This window comes from Barbus barbus, assembly GCF_936440315.1.
Source record: "Barbus barbus genome assembly, chromosome: 35".
In the NCBI taxonomy this organism is placed as follows: Eukaryota; Metazoa; Chordata; class Actinopteri; order Cypriniformes; family Cyprinidae; genus Barbus; species Barbus barbus.
The window spans coordinates 12,812,931-12,833,590 of NC_136763.1; the positions used below are offsets into that span (position 1 = coordinate 12,812,931).

The 20,660-nt window shown below is 35.6% G+C and overlaps 2 protein-coding genes across 3 annotated transcripts in view; one reads left to right on the forward strand and one right to left on the reverse strand.

The window, feature by feature from the left end:
• Nucleotides 1–3,316, forward strand: part of LOC306854666 (segment polarity protein dishevelled homolog DVL-1-like) — a 40,228-nt gene extending 36,912 nt beyond the window's left edge. The window contains exon 15 of the mRNA XM_079392862.1: nucleotides 2,611–3,316. Within this exon, the coding sequence (XP_079248988.1) occupies nucleotides 2,611–3,110 (500 nt within the window). The 3' untranslated portion in view covers nucleotides 3,111–3,316. The remainder of the gene's footprint in view (nucleotides 1–2,610) is intronic.
• A 4,697-nt stretch (nucleotides 3,317–8,013) lies between these two features.
• Nucleotides 8,014–19,999, reverse strand: LOC306854974 (cysteine desulfurase-like). 2 transcript variants are annotated; one of them, XM_079393334.1, is made up of 14 exons: nucleotides 19,978–19,999; nucleotides 19,710–19,832; nucleotides 15,877–15,953; nucleotides 15,641–15,757; nucleotides 15,406–15,489; nucleotides 15,079–15,231; nucleotides 13,103–13,196; nucleotides 12,884–13,018; nucleotides 12,652–12,809; nucleotides 10,864–10,969; nucleotides 10,695–10,776; nucleotides 10,061–10,144; nucleotides 9,096–9,185; nucleotides 8,014–8,951 (listed from the first exon to the last, which is right to left on the reverse strand). In XM_079393334.1, exons 2-14 carry the CDS (start codon nucleotides 19,816–19,818, stop codon nucleotides 8,888–8,890), a joined length of 1,353 nt encoding a protein of 450 aa, XP_079249460.1. In that variant the 5' UTR covers nucleotides 19,819–19,832; nucleotides 19,978–19,999; the 3' UTR covers nucleotides 8,014–8,887. The 2 variants fall into 2 exon arrangements, with proteins under 2 accessions (XP_079249460.1, XP_079249459.1); XM_079393333.1 differs by lacking the exon at nucleotides 19,978–19,999 and adding an exon at nucleotides 19,942–19,973.
• Between the last annotated feature and the right edge of the window lie 661 nt (nucleotides 20,000–20,660).

Genomic DNA, 20,660 nt, shown 5'->3' on the forward strand with positions numbered 1-20,660 from the left:
TTGAAACTACAATAATGGAGAAGACTGCTGACTTTGCAGTAGTCCAGAAGACAATCATTGACGCCCTCCAGAAAGAGGGTAAGTCACAGAGGGTCATTACTGAAAGGTGTGGCTGTTTACAGAGTGCTGTATCAAAGCATATTAAATGCAAAGTTGACTAGAAGGAAGAAATTGGGTAGGAAAAGGTGCACAAGCAACAGGGATGACCACAAGCTTGAGAATACTGTCAAGCAAAGCCGATGCACACACTTGGGAGAGCTTCACAAGGAGTGGACTGAAGCTGGAGTCAGTGCATCAAGAGTCACCACGCTCAGACGTCTTCAGGAAAAGGGCTACCAAGCCACTTCTGAACCAGAAACAACATCAGAAGCATCTTACCTGGGCTGTGGAGAAAAAGAACTGGACTGTTTCTCAGTGGTCCAAAGTCCTCTTTTCAGATGAAAGTAAATTTTGCATTTCATTTGGAAATCAAGGTCTGGAGTCTGGAGGAAGAGTGGAGAGGCACAGAATCAAAGCTGCTTGAAGTCCATTGTTTAGTTTCCAAAGTCAGTGATGATTTGGGATACCGTGACGTCTGCTGGTGTTGGTCCGTTGCATTTTATCAAGTCCAAAGTCACTGCAGCCATCTACCAGGAGATTTTGGAGCACTTTATGCTTCCATCTGCTGACAAGCTTTATGGAGATGCTGATTTCCTTTTCCAGCAGGACTTTAGCACCTGCCCACACTGCCAGAACTGTAACTGCAAACTTCCAAATGGTTTGCTGACCATGATATTACTATTTCAAGAGAAAGATGAGAAACAGTCGATCTAACAGTACAGATGAGCAGAAGGCTCAATAGTGCCTCAGCAGTGCCACCGTATTTATTTCGGATCACTTCCATGCCACACCTCACTGATGCTGCCATTTGTGCTAAAGGAGCCCTGACCAAGTACTGAGTGCATAAATTAACATACTTTTAAACATAACTTTACACAACTTGAACTTTTCTGTTTTGCAAATCCTTTTTTGATTGATATTAGGAAATATAATAATATTTTGAGATACTGGATTTTTTACTTTTCATGAGCTGTAAGCTCTAATCATCAAAATTAAAACAAAAAATCCTTTGAAATGTTTACTTTACATGTAATGAATGTAGAATATATGAAAGTTTCACTTTTTGAAAAAAGTTACCAAAAAAATTAACTCATCACCAAACACCAATGTCTTGTATATGGATACAGTTATACACTTTCAAAACTGTTGCAACAGAGATGGAAATACAGTTTTTAAATACGTGAATTATGCTTCCATCTTTGTTGCCACAGTTTTGGAAGGGCCTTCTTCTGTTCTAAAGATATATTATTGTCAATTCTAACATATCATCACAACATGTAAATAAATATCTTATATGAGCACATATAAGATTTTATTTTTACTGAGCCGATTCCAGTAATGCACTTAGGCTGCGAGGATGATTTGTACTTGATAGAGCTTCTGGTATTAAGATAGACAGACGGCTTAACTGTGTTGTTTCCTGTTCATTTCTGCTGTGCAATGGCAGACTGATGGACGAGGTAGTCCCAACCCTGGGGTGTCCGGTAAGGCAGCCTCCCTCTCTCTCTCTCTCTCTCCCTCCCTCTCTCTCTTTCTCTCTCTTACAGTCATGTCTCCCTCCATGACTGGGGTATTTCTGTTGCTGGATTTGTTCTGCTGCCTCGCCTCTCATCTCTGTATTTCTCAGCATGTCAAACAAGATGCTCACACTAGTCTGGGAATGCACATGACAATATCAATGTAGATCCCATATGTGTATGTAAAGCTTTGCCATGCCTGTTATGTAAGAGTCAAATAATAAGGCTTTTGTTTGAAGTTTGACAGTGTTTTAAATTCAGGATGGAGCACCTCATGATCTCATTTGCATTGTCATTTGACTCCAGTCTCATGTCATCCAGTTTTAATTGCACATCTGATAGATGTATTTCATCAACTCTTTAATTGCTATCATTTTTTATCAGATTTTAATAATTCTCTTGGATCGTGGCATGACGGAATGAAGAGCAAGAAAAGCAGAAGATTTGTCATTATAGAGTTAGTGAGGGATGGAGTGTTTCTGTGAATGCCAGATTGTGATTAACTGCAAACTCATGAGCTGTTACTTTAGATACTAAAGGAGGCAGCACTGATTAGTTTTGCTAAAAGATCCAGATATTACATTTGTAGTCAGTACCAAAATTGTCAACAGTATCATTTTTTGATATTAACAATAGCTGCATACCCCCTACAATATGAAAAATCAGTAATGACATTGTTCATAGCTTTTTTTCAGCAAGTGAACCCTTATTATTATAGATTTAATTTTAGTTTATCTTGCACTGTGTTGTTTATGGATTTTCACAGATAAAGCTAGATTCTGCTAAGTGACAGAACTTGAACCGCAATACTGAGTTTACTGCTGTCCACAACCACATTTTTTATTTTCTTTGTCACTGTGCAGAGGTTAACCTTGAAAACTGTTGTCATGTAAAGACTGAAGAATAAAATACATTCGGTTGATTGTTGGTTATTGTTTTGCAGTATCACTGCTTGTTCTCCGTATAACCATATAAACCTCTGTTTATTTTTCAGGAAGTCGAAGCAGTAGTTCCAATCCTAGCACTGGGAGGAGCCAGTGGCCTGTGCCAAGGGACAAGGACCGCAAATCAGCAGGCAGCGGTGGCAGCGAATCGGATTCAGGCAAGCGAGCAGGTGGGAGGCGGGTTGAGCGTTCAGCCAGCCAGTTGAGCCACCGGAGCCATGCTCTCTCATCTCGCAGCTACACTCATTCCCGCGTCCCGTCCCAACACAGCCGCACGTCCTTTTCCTACAGCCACACTCCCTTTTCCAAGTACGGCCACACCTCTTGTGCGCTCAGCGAACGGAGCCACGCTTCCTCTTACGGACCCCCGGGCCTGCCTCCTCCCTACAGCCTGGCCAGATTGACCCCTAAGGGGGTTATAAGCAGCGGGCCCCCAGGGGCCCCTCCAGTGAGAGAAATAGGGGCCATACCACCTGAACTCACCGCCAGTCGCCAGTCTTTCCAGCATGCCATGGGCAACCCATGTGAGTTTTTTGTGGATATAATGTAATCTAGTGAACAAATAATAAATAACAGTCCAGTGAAATCTCACAGGATGAGTGCCATGAATTCATGCTCAACTTTTACCAACAGCAAATGTGGCCATGCTGTAGTTACAAGTTTCTGTGGAAGGTTGAGGAACAGATGTGTTAAGATAATCATGTGTTCAGCAGAGGGCAAGTACCCGCATACACTACTGTTCAAAAGTTTGGCCTCAAAAAAAAAAAAAAAAGAGTAAAATCTGTAATATTGTAAAATATTATTATACATAAAAATATTTTATTTTACTATATTTTAAAATATAATTTATTTCTGTGATGGCAAAATGAATTTTCAGCAGCCGAAATGTAAATTCTCATTATGAATGTTGAAAACAGTTGTGCTCCTGAATATTTTTGTGGAAAATTAGTTTTTTTTTTTTTCTTTTCAGGATTCTTTGATGAATATAAAATTACATAAAAAACAGTATTCATTCGGATAGAAATAATATTTTGTAACATTTGAAATGTTTTTACTGTCACTTCAAAAATTAAATAAAAAAGTAATATATATATATATATATATATATATACTGACCCAAACATTTAAACAGTAGTGTACATCCATACATAAAAAGGGGAAATAAACTATTTTATTGTTTATTTCTGTCACCATAAACAAAACACATACACATAAACCTTATTTGACTGCACATGTGTTTTTATTACAAATTGGGGTCGGTACAGCTTTTTAGACCAGTATTAACCATTTAGCAATAAAATAGCACACCAGCAGCCACATTTTTGATCCTAGATTAGCAAACGGTAAAGACAATCAGACAATGCCCTCTGCTGGTCAGGAGCTGTTAGTCCTTTCCAAAGCTGTCCATGGACAGACTAGGCTACTGATCACCTTTAAGATCCAATAACATTCAGAAGTATTTTCATTTTGTGTTTGTTCCTATTACAATGCTATTCAAAACAATCTTTATTGTAGTTTCACTTATATGGTGCACATGATTACCGCTTACAGCACTACAAGCTCTCTGGGCTGGTGATGGAAATAGGTGGAATGAATCATTTTTTGACACGTTTCCAATTATTACCAGGTTGGAAACATGGTAGCATGTCACTGTTATGGCTCTCTTGGCTATGAAGCACTAGCTAGAATAATGTATTTTCAGGAAATAAAAAAACGCTGGATATCAGGGTAAACTCAAAAACCAGCACTTAAATGGTGTGTATGCACAAAATAAATTGGCACTTGCTGAACGTCTGAAATTCGTTGTATTTTCTTACATAAGATGTTCTTAAATATTGTCTGTAAGTCGTAACAAGTTTTTTGCCCCTGGAATAATGTGTCAGTTGTATGATGTGATATCTGGTGCTGGTAACCTGTTCATCTCAAAGAGAAAACATCTGCTCAAAAAGCTTGTTTAAAGTAACTAAACGAAGGGGACTAGTTAGCATATGGATTGTGTACTACTGTGCGTGTAGTAGTTTACCATTTGAAGGCTGACAAATTGGCGCTTTTACAAGGTCTGATCTGCCCTTTTATTGTGAATCTACATCTTTAGAAGTGTTGTCTATTTTTCTCTCTGAGGAAGACAGGGGGGGGGGGGGGGGGTGCTGTACATAGTTAATTTTTTTTGTATATATGAAAATAGATAATTGTATAAAGTTTATGTACAGAGCTTCTGGTCATGCCTTTTTGTAGTTATGTATGATGTAAATTGGAATTGTGTGTTTGTGAGTTTAAAGCAGTTTTCTAAATCTCATTCTGCTCTTTGTGTTGTATTTGTCTGACCATTTGTAAGTGAAACTGTCTGAAATAAATGATTCATCCAAACGTCTGTCTCATTCTCATTTGTCAGACAATGAAGTAGGCCATTACTATTACAATTACAATTTATTCTCTCCTCTTTTCCAATACGTAACCAAGCTAATGAATTTGATCAATATTATGATCCATATTCTATCCAATGATTTATTACTTTTTCCTTTAAACACTTTGAAGTGCTCAAAATATCTACTTTTGGCTTTTCTAAACAGCATTTACATAAATAAAAGAGACATTTTAACTCAATAGTCATATCTGTGTATTTCTACCAGATGCTGTCACATCCCACAACCTCCTCATCTCATCATTCATGTTCGGTGTTTATTGTCATTTATAACGTATTCATCTAATAACTTGTTAAAGCACCGCCATTTTTGCTACAATTTCACATCAATAAAAAACAAATGACCTAACTGACACAACATGCTGTTGTTTTTTATGTCAAACTCTAGTAGAGGCTACAGGGTATTATAAAACCTTACAGATAGAGAGGTAAAAAAAAAAGTATAAATTAATAAATAGACTACTATTAAAAATAAACTAATAAATGGGATGAATAACTCTAGTACTGTTTTACTATTTTTCTTGAGTGTACAATATATAACAGTTTAGAATTTCCTGTATATTCAAATCAATAAAAATGTAAGCAATCACAAAATAATTAAGAAAATGCATTGTTGCATACATAAACAGGTACAGTATAGTATCATGTTGATGCCTCCAGATGATGAACAGCTGGAGTACTTACAAAAGAGAGCAAACTATTAGAATATGCAAAGGCAGTACATTCAATATTTGTATTAATGGAAGCTTACTTCACCGTAACTGTGTTATATATAAACTTAACTTTCCTAGAACATGGAATGTAACACTTACAAAAAAAATTGAAAAATAAATAAGAAAATGAAGAATTCAGGGCCCTTCTCTAGAATTTTTAATGGCAATCGTAAAATAGTCCTTGGCTGTGGAAAGAGCACAATAAAATACAGTACTAATTTATGATCATAATAATCATAATATAGACAAATACCAAATGTATATTTGGCTGTAGTAGCATTTTAGATGTATACCGAACTGCAAAAAAAAAAAAAAAAAGGAATCACACCTGACATTCGAATAAGTCTGCAAGCTGAGTGTGAAAATAATTATTTAAATACATATGGCTAATCTACAAAACAAAAACTGTAATCAAATAATTTCAAGAAGGTTCCTCCACTGTCCAATACAATATTCCTCTGTCTCACTAGGAGCTTTACTGAGACCCACTAACGGTTGAGAAAAACACAACCTAACCTAATGAAAATTAGCATTACAGAAGTGTACTTTTCTTTACCTGTAGAAATCAGAATATTATTTTTCTCTGTTTGAACATCCAGAAGGGTGGCTTCATTCTGAGGGTCAAGGTCCTTCATCATTCTGTAGGTGTAGTGAAGTGTATGTTGTGGTCTAGATTGCTTTCTATGGGGATGCCTATTAAAAAGCACACAGAAATAACTGAGCAGTTACCACTGAAGCACATTATATCGTTTGCAACAAAGCTATAATAATAACTAGAAACAGTTCTCATTTGCACTCCTTCTGCGTTAACCACGATTACTGCTTCCACTCCTTTCTGAGCCTGAATCCTTTTGATCGCCTTCTCTGCCTCATTCTGCAACATAAACCCTCAAGTCATTAAAACAGCAAAATTGCTTAGTATTCAATATCATTCGGATGTTACAGCAGCTCTGTGAAATCCCTAAATATGTCTGCGGAAAGATGTACGTGTTTTTGAGTACTGGAGAATTAGCTGGTTAGCTGTTACGTCCGTAAGGACGTTTATAGTATTGGTGTGTGTGTGTGGTGTATGTTTTCTTTTCCGTCCTGTCTGTTTCTCTTACTCTCGTTTTCTTAGGTTGTTGCTGGTTGGCTATATGGCTTGTCAGTCAAGGCTAACGAGATGAATGGCCACGCCTTGGGAGGCGGGATCTGCATCAGCATGATGAGTGACACCTGGTGAAGAGGATATTTAAAGACCATGCTGCTGCCAGTGTGAAAAGAGCACTTTGTATTGAGAGAACCTTTTGTAACGAGAACTTTTGTGAGAGAGACGTTTTGGTTGGAGAAACTGTTGGTGTGTTTTATTTTCGTTACGTTGTTCACATGTATGCTCATTGTGCTTTGTTTTGGCTGTGTCCAAAAACTCTCTTATTCATGATTGTTGCCGTCGACAAAGGAGAAGGGGATAGGTAAGATTGTCACGTGACATACATTGTACACACGTAGTTAACCTTGTCTGTATAAAAACACTAGTTAGGGATTTGTGCCACCCATTGTATTTATGTTTATTAGTTAGTGTAGTTTAGTTAAGACGTCCTAGACGTTGAAGATTGTTTTCTTTGATCTTTTCTTTTTAGCTTAGTGTTAGAAGTTAAATGCGTTAGATAACCTTTTTGATTATATTATTTTCTTTTGTTTGGCACAATCCATTTTTCCCCTTTTTCCTTTGTGGTTGGGTTTTTGTTATGGTATATTTATTAATAATAAATTTATTAAACATTCACTTTATTCAGTGGTCTCTCGTTTTTCTCATCTCACTCAGTGTTGTCTGTGGACGTGTGTCTGGGCTGGTTACATGTGTTCCCCTCTTAAAAAGCCCTAGACGGGCACGAGCCATAGGAGGGTCGTAACACTAAGTACGTTAGTAAGCTGCTATATCTGATGGCAACGCCTTGCTGAAGTTAGCCTACAAAAAGACAATAATGAGCTAACAAACACGTACTTTGAATTATAGAAACATAATCAAGTTTAAGTGCTGAAATGTACTTGCCATTTTGAAAGTCGCTGAATGTCGTTTTTGTTTTGTTTTTAAATTGTATGCCAATGGTCGGTTATGCTTTACTGCTGCCTGCTGGACTGGAGGAAAGTGTGTACACACACACACACACACACACACACAAAACGAAATACAGTTTTGTTCAGACATTCCTTCAGATTTGCTGAAATTAGAAAAAGAAAAAAAATCCATTGTATTGAATATTTTTTGTGGAAACAGTTCAAGTATTCTTTGATTAACAGAAAGTTCAAAAGAATATAATTTCAAATAGAAATCTTTTGTAATAAGTCTCACTTTTTTATTATTAATGTATCCTAACAGATCAAAGGTTTTAATCAGTTTCAACCAAAATATACAGCACAATTGATTTTATTCATTTATTATCTAGCAAAAAGGACAAAACAATTGGTTTGGATGTTTATTGGTATAACATACATACTGGAATAAAACAATGACAGAGCTTACAGAATCTGTGAACTACAATCATGAAAGACATGCAAGCTCATACTAAAGTTCTTACACAACACTTCTCTAATAGGCAAGTGAATATAATGACACCTGTTATCAATCCTATCCTGTGCCAAAAACATTTAATGTTTCAAGTTGGTGTTGTCCTTTTTTTTTAATGAAAAGCATTACCCCTAAACTGTAATTATGAATTAGCATCCGCTCGCCTAACACAATGCAAATTTTAATGAAACATTAATTTTGATGGTCTCAGAACCAGGACAACAGACAATATGATAGACTCCGAAAACATTTAGCAGTATAATGTGCTCAAACACAACAATGACACAGGACAACATTCAGTGCGTTTATAGGAAGATGTATTTTGTGATTATATTTTCAGTGATTTTAACAGAGCAACTGTGAATATACTATGAAAAAATATTTTTTAAAAAATGAGGTGAAAGCTGGTTTGAGAAAAAGTGATAGAATTGACAATGCACATCTCTGTAAACCCTGTAATTCATACAAATGCACTTTAAAACCGTCTTCACATAGACAAGTTCAATTCTCCAAAATTAAGAAACAAAATTGTGCGTGTTTTTTGGGAGAATAAGATCTAAGGAGGTATGGCAGCCTAATCAAGCTTTATAGCATAAGTATTCACAAACACAGCAGGCCTTCATACTTCATATGTTCAGAACAACTCAGTGCTGGGTCCACTTGATGCTTTTAAGGTCAATGCCTTCCTGGACCATTTCCCATAATGGACTAAGAGACAAAGATAGACAAAAAAACAAAAAAAAATTCATGAACAATCCTAATTTTTCCCACAGAAAGATTTTTTTGACAGGGATTCAAATAAAACATTACATAACAGTATCTATATGAACTATTCAAGCATGAACAGCTCACCTCATCTCCCTCAGCCGTTTGACATGCTGAATACACTTCTCCACTGTATAGTCCACTTCCTCCTCTGTGGTAAATCTGCCAATTCCAAACCTTATAAAAAAAAAAAAAAAAATTAAATTGGTCATGTGCATCAGATCCCCTCATTACAGTTTGTGTGTAAATGTGTGTATTAAAACCCCATTCACACCAAGGACGATAACTATAAAGATTTAGTTCTAAAAATGATTTTCAATATTAAAGAATAGCAGTCCACACCACAGCTATAATGATAAAGGCACAGAGAAATGATCATCCTGCACTGTTCCCCAACCAGCTGCTTGACTCAAATGTCTCTCTTTGCACATGTACAGTATTTGTGAAGCATTCGTATAGTTTGTATTTTTTATCCTTTATTCTTTAGTTTGTATAGGGTAAATACTTATATAGCATACTTATAGTTAAATCTGTCAGTAGGTTAGTTGTGTATAGGTTTATAGTGTTTTTTAATCATTGTTGTATGTCTGTATTTATGTAGCACCGTGGTCCTGCGAGGCACGACATTTCGTTCCACTGTATGTCCCCACATGCAGCGGAATGACAATAAAACTCAACTTGACTTGACATCGTTGGAATCACTTTCAGAACGATTTTTTTCCAACTGATGAACGTTACAAACACTGATACCCAATCAGAATCCATCCTGCTATCATGATCTTAAACATTTAAAGTTGCAGATGAGTGTGTGCTAAGAATAAACAGATGATATTATAATAATAATAATAATAATTCACTGGTGTGGACGCTAATATCCTTATCTTTATAGTTATCGTTCTTGGTGTGAACGGGGCTGAAGAATTAAGATAAAATCTGAACACAGATTACGTAACAAAAGCACATAGAGAGAGAGAAACAAGGCGTGTTGAGCATGACCTGGGGGGATAAAACAACAACTGATATTACACTGATATTATATAAAAACCACAAACCGAATAGATGAGTGTGCCAAGTCCTCATCTGCCCCTATTGCTCTAAGGACATACGAGGGCTCTAAGGAAGCAGATGTGCAGGCGCTGCAACAAGAACAATGTTACTTTAGTATTATTTATGTACCATTATAGTTTCTATTAATATTTAGAATCTTTTATTTTATATTTGTAGTTTTCATTTTAAGTAATTTTGCCTTTCCCATTTATATTATATGTAATATATACAACAGCTGGATATGAAATTGCATTTTATTAAATATGAGATATGCAATACATTAAAAACTAGATAAAACTAACTGTTCAAGTATTTGATTAAAGAAAATTATGTTAACAATAAATATATTTATTTTTTATGCATGAAAATGTAAAATGTTTAAATTTGTCCGTTGTGGTAAAATGTTGCCTTGAGGCAATTTTAAGCAGGAAAAAAAAAATATTCTTTGTTGATATATTGCGTACCATAGATGGATAATATATATTATTATTTATTTTTAAATGTTTATTTTTTTTTATTAACCAGCTTTGTAATGTAAATGTAATAAATGTAAAAATGTCAGTAGTAAAGTTGTAGTCTTTCTCCATGTTTTATGTACTCAAATTGTAAACCCTGGTCTGACATGTTTAAACTACTGACCTTCCAGATGAAAGCGCAATATCTTTTAACGCCATCAACAGACTCTCCCCCTCAACATAGGCAAATGATAAATTAACACATCCTGCAGGAGGAAAGTGTTTTTAGATTACAAACTCAAGTCAACTTGAAACCTTTAAGAAAAAGAGACAATAAGAAAGTAGAATCTTACCCGGGTACCTCTGATCGGGGTCTCCATTCATCACAACATCAGGAATCTCTGACATGATCTTCTGCACAAGGCGATTCGCAAGCACTGTCACACGCTTGTGATCGTACTGAAAATAAACGGAATGAAACCCACATATAAGCAAACTTAGACTGGCAGTAGAAAGTTTAACTCTAAAGGTCACTGCACACAGAGTCCGAAATTTTCGCACATAAAAAAATAAATACGACCTCACGTTGTGTCAATCACATTCTGTCAAAAAAAATTCAGATCAGGTTTGATTTTCTGTGTTTTCGCATCCATAGCATGCATTTTGATAGGAAAGGATGGGGAATACAAAAAAACGCATGGACTCAGTGTGAAATAGGGCTGTGCGATTTGGGGAAAATATCTAATTGCGATATTTTTAACAAATATTGCGATTGCGATTTGATTCGTGATTTTAAATTTGCAAGTCAAGCTTCAGCTCAATATTGTCAATAATGTGCAGCACAGTATGAGTATCGTTACCCTGCTGAAAATAAAAAAATACCATCACAGAAATTCTTGAATTTTCCATAAAAACCATTACAAAATTCCTTTTTGTTTTGGGCATTATTCCAATAGGAATTACTGTTGTTCTATTGGTTGCCATCTGCTAGATTACATCCCACCAATAGAATGCATCAAATACCAGTAGACAACATTATAGTTTACATTAAAACCAATACAATTACCATTATAACCCTTAAATCCATTACATTTTCTATTGTGTTTTGGGAGGGGTTCTACTGGTTTTTTCTGCAGGGAAGATTATAACGGCATTACTACTTTTACAGAATTACTGAATTTCACAGGAAATATGTGTTTATTTTTTATAAATAAAGAACTGTATTTCTTTAATCAATTATTAAAGTATTAGTATGTTACACGGGCTGATTTATTTGTTTTTAAGTATTTGGGATTTTAAGAACAAGTGGGAAATGTGCTGAATGTTTCATTTCATCCAAGTGAAATAGGCAAGCAGTTAGACTTAATTTACATTTGTTTTAAACGCGGGGCGAGGCGTGAGTTGACACAGGTTGCGAGCGTGCGTCAGGCCTCGTCCATATTGCCAGATGCACTCGTGAGAGACTTGCGGAGCAGAACCGGGCACGAGACCGTGAGTATAAAAGTATAAAAGAGCAATACGAGACAGGCTGCGTGTAAACGGCTCGTCCGTGAGACTCGGGAGACGCGCAGCATGAGTATGAGAAGCATTCAGAGACACGGGCTGTGTGTGCGGTCTTCTGAATTAGCGAACATGCATTATAAACTTATTTCAAATTAATCTGTTTGGGAGATAAAATGTGTAAGATAACATTCATGTAATTAAAACATCTAAAAATGTATCTTTTATTCTCCAGTACTGAAAGCAGAACCGATAAGGGAGCTCTTGATATGCGTTGTGACGCAGCTCTTGCAAATTACCTTTTTTGTTCGTTGTCTGTCATTTTGAAGCTGAAGTTTCATACGTTTTTCTTTATTTTTAATTTGCCTAACCTTCGATCTGACCCTTTTTAAATGGTGGGCGTTTACGCAGTTGACTAGAGCAGTGCTGACTGGGGAGAACGGAGGTGCGCTCACTCTATTGATTAGTAAGACCGTCACTCAAGGCTGGCAGTCATGCATATGCTCTGGAACAGAGTAATATCGCGTCCACATCGCATGCTTTGCGATTAGCAAATCGCAACGTCTCAATCGCTATTGCGATTCGATTTCGATTAATCGCACAGCCCTAGTGTGCAATGACCTTAACTCTAAAGTCTCTACCTCTAACTCTTGCTGGGCGATCTCACAGGCGGCTCCGAGGCCTACGACTAGAGGTGTGGGCACAGTCCCTGAACGTAGACCCCTTTCCTGTCCCCCTCCGCTCTGTAAAGGCTCAATACGAACCCTGGGTCTCCTTCTCATGTACAAAGCCCCAACTCCTAATAAACACAGTCACTCATTAATATATTTAGGATAATGCAACTGTTGTGCATTTAAATGTACAATACTCTACCTTTGGGCCCGTAGATCTTATGGCCGCTGATGGACATCAGATCCACTTTCCAGTCATTGACATTAATCGGGATCTTTCCAACAGCCTGAGCAGCATCAGTGTGGAAGAACACATTTTTGGAACTACATAGATGACCTGAAATCAAAAACACTGTTGATATAGAAGACATGAAGATTGACAGGTATATGTTTAGAGCATTATATTAATAAAAACAGTTACCTATTTCTTTGATTGGCTGATTGACACCAATCTCATTGTTGACAGTCATTATGGACACCAAACTGGTATCTGGACGGATCGTTTCCTGTAATTTCTGAGAATGCAAAATATAAGAAAAAAAAGAGACATGTATGAAATATATGGGGGGGGGGGGGGACTATTTTATAAAGGTAAATTTCAGGTGTTCTTTTTTTTTTTCTGTGCCAAAATCAGCCACCAACAGGATTGTAATCAGTGTTGGGAAAGTTACTTTAGAAATTTAATAAGTTACAGATTACAAGTTACCCTATTTGTGATGTAATAAGTAGTGTAACGTATTTTGGTGACTTCTAAATTTCTCAATATTAATTATCAAACATTTAAACAAGGCAGGGTTAACCTTACAGAAGTACTCAACACTGACTACTGTCAAGACTTTCAAAACCTTCATCACTTGATTTGAGATTATAAAAATTCTATTTTAAAGCACAGCCTCCACAAAAACAAGACTTCAACACCCCTTTTTACTTTGAGATCGTTCTGAGGTTAAACACCGATTCAAAATCATAACAAGATAGTTTAATAGCTATGATACTGTTTTTGAAATATAATCTTTGCATATCTATGACAGGAAACAATGCCATCTACCAATGCCTTGGAAAAAACTGTTAATCTTAAAAAAAATAAAGCATACACATAAACAGTGTTGGGGAAAGTTACTTTTAAAAGTAATGCATTACAGTATTGCGTTACTCCCTAAAGAAATTAATTACATTAGTTACTTTTTATGGAAAGTAATGAGTTTTAAATTACTTTTTAAATCTGGGCTTGCTTGTTTTTTAATATAAAAAGTTATTCTTTTACAAATATAAGAGCCCTTTCACACCAAAATTGAAATAAAAAGCCTCAGACTGAAGGAAATGTAAATTTGTGCCTGTACAGTTGAAGGCGCAGCTCAAACAAATTACAAAGAATATGATGCAGGACGAGAAAGTTCAACACTACTCAGCAAAAACTACAATTAAACACAAATGTGTCATTTTTGCTTAGTATGGCTGAATTAGATCGTCGAAGGTGAGTAGCATAGACATTAGTTAATAAAATGGGATTAAATACAAATTATGTTTGGTAAATTATTTGACATTTAATTATTGCAGGCTTGTATAATATTCTGAGTTTGCATTTGACTGTTTTTATTCATTTTAAGGAATACTGAATCTGTTTTTGTGCAGTTGAGATGAGTAAGTGCATGTTAACATTTAGTCTAAAACTACAGTAAGATCATGTTCACACACAACGCCTCTGCACTTACTCACGATTTCTCTCAACAAGGCAACACAAGAGCTTTCAGTCAATACATGGGAAACAAAGTAACTAGCATTACTTATTTGAAAAAGTAACTCAGATATTTCCTTATAAATTAAAAAGTAATGAGTTACTTTACTAGTTACTTAAAGTAATCTGATTATGTAACTTGCGTTACTTGTAATGCATTATCCCCAACACTGTACATAAAATCAAATAAGCATGTGCCCTATTCGGTTTCCTAAAATCTTGAAACACTGGTGTTTCAGATTTTAGAGCGGTCAATGCAATTTAGGAAAAAGTCTATTAAATCTGTTTGTGTGTGTGTGTATTCAGATGTAACCCCGTTTGTAATTGTTAACATTTTCATAACTAATTTAATTAATTTCATATTTCTCAGTAACTGTATCAGATTGCAGGTACATTTATTTTGTAATTAAATTACATAACTCAGTTACATATATAACTCAGTCACTTTATAACTAGTTACTCCCCAACACAGATTGCAATCTACCCGAGTATCCATAAAAATTCATTACTTCAACCAGTAGAGTTAGCTTGATGCAGGACTACCAATTTGTCAAACAAGGGATTTGAGTGTTTAAAACTTTAGTAATATCGTTATTTTTGCTATTCTGATTGGTGCTGTAATTGGCTCGGAAATTGGATGTTTCCCCTTTAAGAAAGCTTACCTTCAAATCAATCAGTCCATTATTTTTCACAGGTAAATATGTTACATCAAAACCCTCTGCCTCCAGAATTCGGCAGGAGTCTAGCACACACTTGTGCTCAGTCTGGGTGGTGATAATGTGTTTTTTTTTAGCCTTATAAAACCGAGCCACACCCTTTAAAAAAGAAAACAAAAAGACAAGACAAAAGAACAACCAATAGATATATAATTACTTGCAGCACATATTATAGAAGCTTTACATATTCATTTATTTTAGAATATGCCTAGTCATTTGTGTCCCTGCGTCCCACTTTCTCCTAATCATGCCTCACAGTAATGACATACTTACTTTGATTGACATATTGTTGGACTCAGTCGCACCACTGGTGAACACAATCTCCCTTTGGTCAGCACCAATAAGATCTGCTACTTGCTGAAGAGGAAATAAATATTTGTGCTACCATAAACAAAATATAATGGTTCAGTACTCATAAATACAACTCTCAGCTATCTGAGAATGCTAATAATCCAGAGAATGTTCTTGCTTCTCTTATAAAAACATGCAAGGAAGTATAAAGACTTACTTTTCTTGCTTTTTCCATTGCGGCCTCGCTCTCCCATCCGTAAGCGTGAGTCCTGGAATGTGGGTTCCCGTAGTAATTGACTTGATAGGGAAGCATGGCATCCAAAACCCTTGGGTCCTGGAACATTTTTCAATAATGGCATGTAAACATCCCAGAAATGTTCTCATGCACTAGATTTATTAGTTACTTTATCTACATGGCAGGAGTATAATTAGGATGACTACATATACTAGTACCATGGGTGTGGTGGCCTGAAAGTCCATATACAGCGGTCTCATTTCATCCTTTTCTAGTTCCCTACTCTTGATCAACTCTGTGGAAAAAGACAGGAATGTTCATCAACATTAAAATTCATAGTGCGGTAAAGTTGGTTTTATGTTGGACATTCATTAGACATTCAATCTTTACTTCAGCATTAATTTATATGTAATCGCATAATAGTCATGGATCATGCTGTATCTCGTTCAGATCCCATTTAAAACCATAATATCAAAATTAATAATAATATTATTCGATGATGTAATTGTTTTAAACCTCTGAAGTGAAAAAGTCCTCACAATGATCTCTGCTTGCAAGTCAAGTTAGGGAGTGTCTCAAAAGTGCAAAATCCACAATAAACTTAATTAAATGTGCATTCCATTAAAAAAAAACCAAAAAAAAAAAACACTAAAACCGTGATCCTTTTACATGTGTAGTTTATGTTGGCAAATAAATTAAGTATAGATTAAGATGAATTTTAACTTTTAAGTGATTATTATATCTGTTATAAATAAGTAAACTGAATGTCTTAATGAAATAAATTTATTTAACTATGTGGTTGTTTTATTGAAAGAGCTCAAATCACCTACAAATGTATTTATACATACATGCAGCATATAGTACACAACTTAGATTAAAAAAAATATATTTTGTGCATCTATTACTCATTTTTGACATTTTAACATCTATATAACTTCCTGCTTATGTGACCGAAAGATGTCACTCCAGTTGTAATATCTTTACACAATCATGACACCTATCATACACGACTTGGATTTTGGAAATATGGCTGTGTATTTTTGGTGAATTTTTCAAATATTCAAATCTATATGACTTCCTGGTCATGTGACCTGATGATGTCACACCAGCTGTAATATCTTCACACAATCCTGACACGCATCATATCTTTAAAATAAATTGGATAGAGAACTGATGGAATCTGGAATATTCTGGATTTTTAATCAAATGTTATGTGAATCCTACGTGAATAAATTTATGTATAGAAATTCAATTTTTGGTTTTCATGATTGTGAAAAGGAAAGGGATTTTTTTTATTTATTTTTTTATTTCATAAACCTTATTTTCCTGTTAGCTGACAACTTTCAATAAAGGGAAAGCTCCACTACACATCCATGCATGTGCACAATTTTTTTTATTATTTTTTTTTGTATAGTTAACCTTTCTGGGGCCTGATTCATAAAACAAGTTTACCAAATAAGCCAGGCTTATTTCAGTTAGTCTGACTTATTTTGAACCAAATCAACTGACAATAAGTCAGGCTAACTGAAATAAACTTGGCTTATTTGGTAAACAGGCCCCCGCAAAACTTTTTTTAATTTTTTTTATTATTCATATCTAAGCTGATGGTTTGGCATTTTTTGCAGATGTATTACAGGCAAAGTGACATCATTAGATCACATGACATTTAAAATATAATTGATTAGATTTTTTTCATGTACTGAGAACAATACAAAATCAAATGTGTGTATATACATACAGTGGTGTGAAAAAGTGTTGGCCCCCTTCCTGATTTTTTTTTAATTTTTTTTGCATGTTTGTCACACTTTAATGTTTCAGATCAAACTAATTTAAATATTAATCAAAGATAACACAAGTAAACACATCATGCAGTCTGTTACAGCGCTGTGGGGGAATTTTGGCCCACTCATCTTGGCAGAATTGTTGTAATTCAAAACACTTTTTCACACAGGGCCATGTGGGTTTGGATTTTGTTTTCCCTTCATTTAAAAACTGCATGTTGTGTTTACTTGTGCTATCTTTGATTAATATTTACATTTGTTTGATGATCTGAAACATTAAAGTATGACAAACATGCAAAAAAAAAAAAAAAAATCAGGAAGGGGGCAAAAACTTTTCTTCACACCACTGTGTGTGTGTGTGTGTGTGTGTGTGTGTGTGTGTGTGTGTGTGTGTGTGTGTGTGTGTGTGTGTGTGTGTATGTATGTATGTATGTATGTATGTATGTATGTGTATATGTGTATATATCAAGCGGCAACCTCCCGCTCCCTCTAGTGAAACCAACACGAAAGTGATTAAAACTGCAATTCATCGACTAGCCGCTGGAGGCTGGCTCCAAAAGGGAGTCAATCACATTGACTCTCCATGTTAAAATGCCCAACTTTACAGTAGAAAAAAACATGTTTACAGCCTGGTACAAAAATTTATTTTGGTCTATATAGCTAATTTTGCCCTTCGTGACAACTGTGAGGGGGGTGAAACTCATCCATTTAAATTATATTAAGCCTTAAACTTCTGCATAATTAAGGGCGTGGCCACTTGAGTGACAGGTTGATTGACGTTGCTGTCTCTATCTGCTGTCTGTTAGCCGTCACGTTACCTCAGCCGCTGAACTTGGCATCTCTGCCGTGTTTCTGCTTTTGTTTTATACAGTCTATGGCTTTTTTCGTTATTATTTCTTAAAATTATCTAATAAAATGGCTTGTTGTGCGGTTAATTGTACTAACAGACCGTCCAAGTCTAGGCTCCATTTTTTCCGGTGAGTGATATTGTAATGTAATTTTATTTATTAATTTATTTATTCTTTATAATTTTATTTAAAACTTAACTACACTCCAGAATCCGACAGACTGTGATTGGCTGTAACGTTAGGCCTGTAATTAACGTTACTGGTTAAGCGTTTTCCTCCAATAGAAAACTGTTAGGCTATAATACAAACTCTGTGGCTTAAAGAATTAAAACTGTTTTTAAAAGACGAAACTCAGTGAGAACATGATTAATAAAGCATACTATATACAGACAACCAGGCACCTCAGTTCCGCCCACGTCCCGCCTCATTGCCCATTTTGGATCATCCGGGAGTGACGCGCGGTGACGCGTTGCCAAGATGGCGGCGGTCGGCTCCGCCCACTTTAGGCTTCAAAAACGCTCTTCAGAAACCTACGAGTGACGTCACGGACACTACGTCCATTTTTTTTTTTACAGTCTATGGTATATATATATATATACACACACACACACAAATGATTGAAAAAAAAACTTTAAATAAACAAAGACATATTTCCACAAACAACTGCATGAGAGGTGTTTGACAAATGTTTATGATTATAATACAGTGGGTGTTGCAATATGAGGTCAGATGACCGGGAAGTTGTATAGATTGTAATACATCACAAATTCACCAAAAATACAATAAAATCATATTTCCAAAAATACAATAAAATCATATTTCCAAAATCCAAGTCATGTATGATGTGTGTCAGGATTCTGTGAAGATATTATAGCTGGTGTGACATCATGGGGTCACATGACCAGGAAGTTATATAAATTTGAATATTTGAAAAAAATTCACCAAAAACACACAAAATTATATTTCAAAAATCCAAGCTGTTTATGTTGTGTTAAAAATGTCACTGAATATATTACAGGTGCCATAACAACACCTGTTTCTACCAGTACAATATAATAATGTAACGGTTCATAGTAAATAACCTATTCACGTGTTAAAATTATGTATTCATGTTTTTTCACTTAATTCACATCTTTACATTTTATTTGCATGATGAATTGCATGTTTTTGGAACGCATATCCTTCTTATTATTTGTAAGCACTTTTGAGACAGTCCCTTAATTTGCTCGGCGAATGTCTAACGAATATCCGACATAAAACCAACTTTACCGCACTAAAATTCATAGTGACTGGAATAAATACAGCCATACTAGAAATTACTTACATGCCAGCTTCGGCCTTGTAGAGTAACTTACACACGCTAAATACAGCTGCGTCACTGTTGGTCTCTAGACTAGAGAATTGGATTTACTTATACTGTACCTGTCTGCTTCTGCACAGTGTTGACAGCGCTTTGAGCGAAGCTCAGCCGACGGCTGGAGATCCCACACATGGAGCCCAGAAGTGTTCTTGATAGAGTCCTGTTCATCATGTAATTACAATGTTCTTAACATAAACAATGACAGAAATAATTAAAAGAGCTTCTCATTAAGCCTTCGTCAACCAAAACATAAACAAATGTATTATTCGGGCAACTTTAGAGGCGACGACTTGCCCTCAAAACACACGCCAATGCTTATACAAGACTCACATAGAGCTGGGGCGGGACGACTGTTATTATAACTCTCATTGGTTATCCGAGTCACTTGTGGGCGGATTTTTGTGATGTTTACGGAGTTTATTGGCTGAAACCTAAAACTTGCATGTCTTTTTTTTTAACCGGAAATTGTGAATATGAACCAATACCATGCTGCTCTATTGAACTGGTTCGTTCATCTGTCCTCCAGTAGCCCCTCACTGCAGAACAAAGATCCAGCTGGAGAAAATCAACAACGTTTCATGAAAGACATCTTTTTTGTCTTTAGTTTATACTGTGTTCCCACAAGTAGTGATCGGAAGTCCAAATCATTTCCACGAATCGGTTCTTTTGAACAGATCGTTTTAAAGAACCGATTCAGTGGTTGTTTGTCTCATTCAATGTATATATATTTAATATATATCAGTGGTTTCATTACGTAATTAGGTAATCATGTTATAATAGGATCAAATTAAGCTTTTGTTATTTCTTGTTTCTTGTTAATAAAAAACAAACAAATGAATGCTACGTAGTTATGAAGAATCATAATTAATTGTTTTTAGTTATTAAAAACACGATCGTTGCATAAAATAGAACTTATGCCAAAAAATGGCATGATGTCACAATTTGACAAAAAATCTACTTAAATTTGATTTCATAATTAGGTATTAATATTCCAGTGTAAAGTTATGTCATAC

Bases quoted from the DNA above. Each gene is read 5' to 3' on its own strand.
- LOC306854974 (XM_079393334.1), bottom strand. From the start codon at position 19,818: ATGATGAACAGGACTCTATCAAGAACACTTCTGGGCTCCATGTGTGGG. The intron at 15,954-19,709 runs GTACAGTATAAG...CTTTTTCCACAG, and splicing joins CACTGTGCAGAAGCAGACAG to AGTTGATCAAGAGTAGGGAA. The intron at 13,197-15,078 runs GTAAGCTTTCTT...TTGCATTCTCAG, and splicing joins ATGGACTGATTGATTTGAAG to AAATTACAGGAAACGATCCG.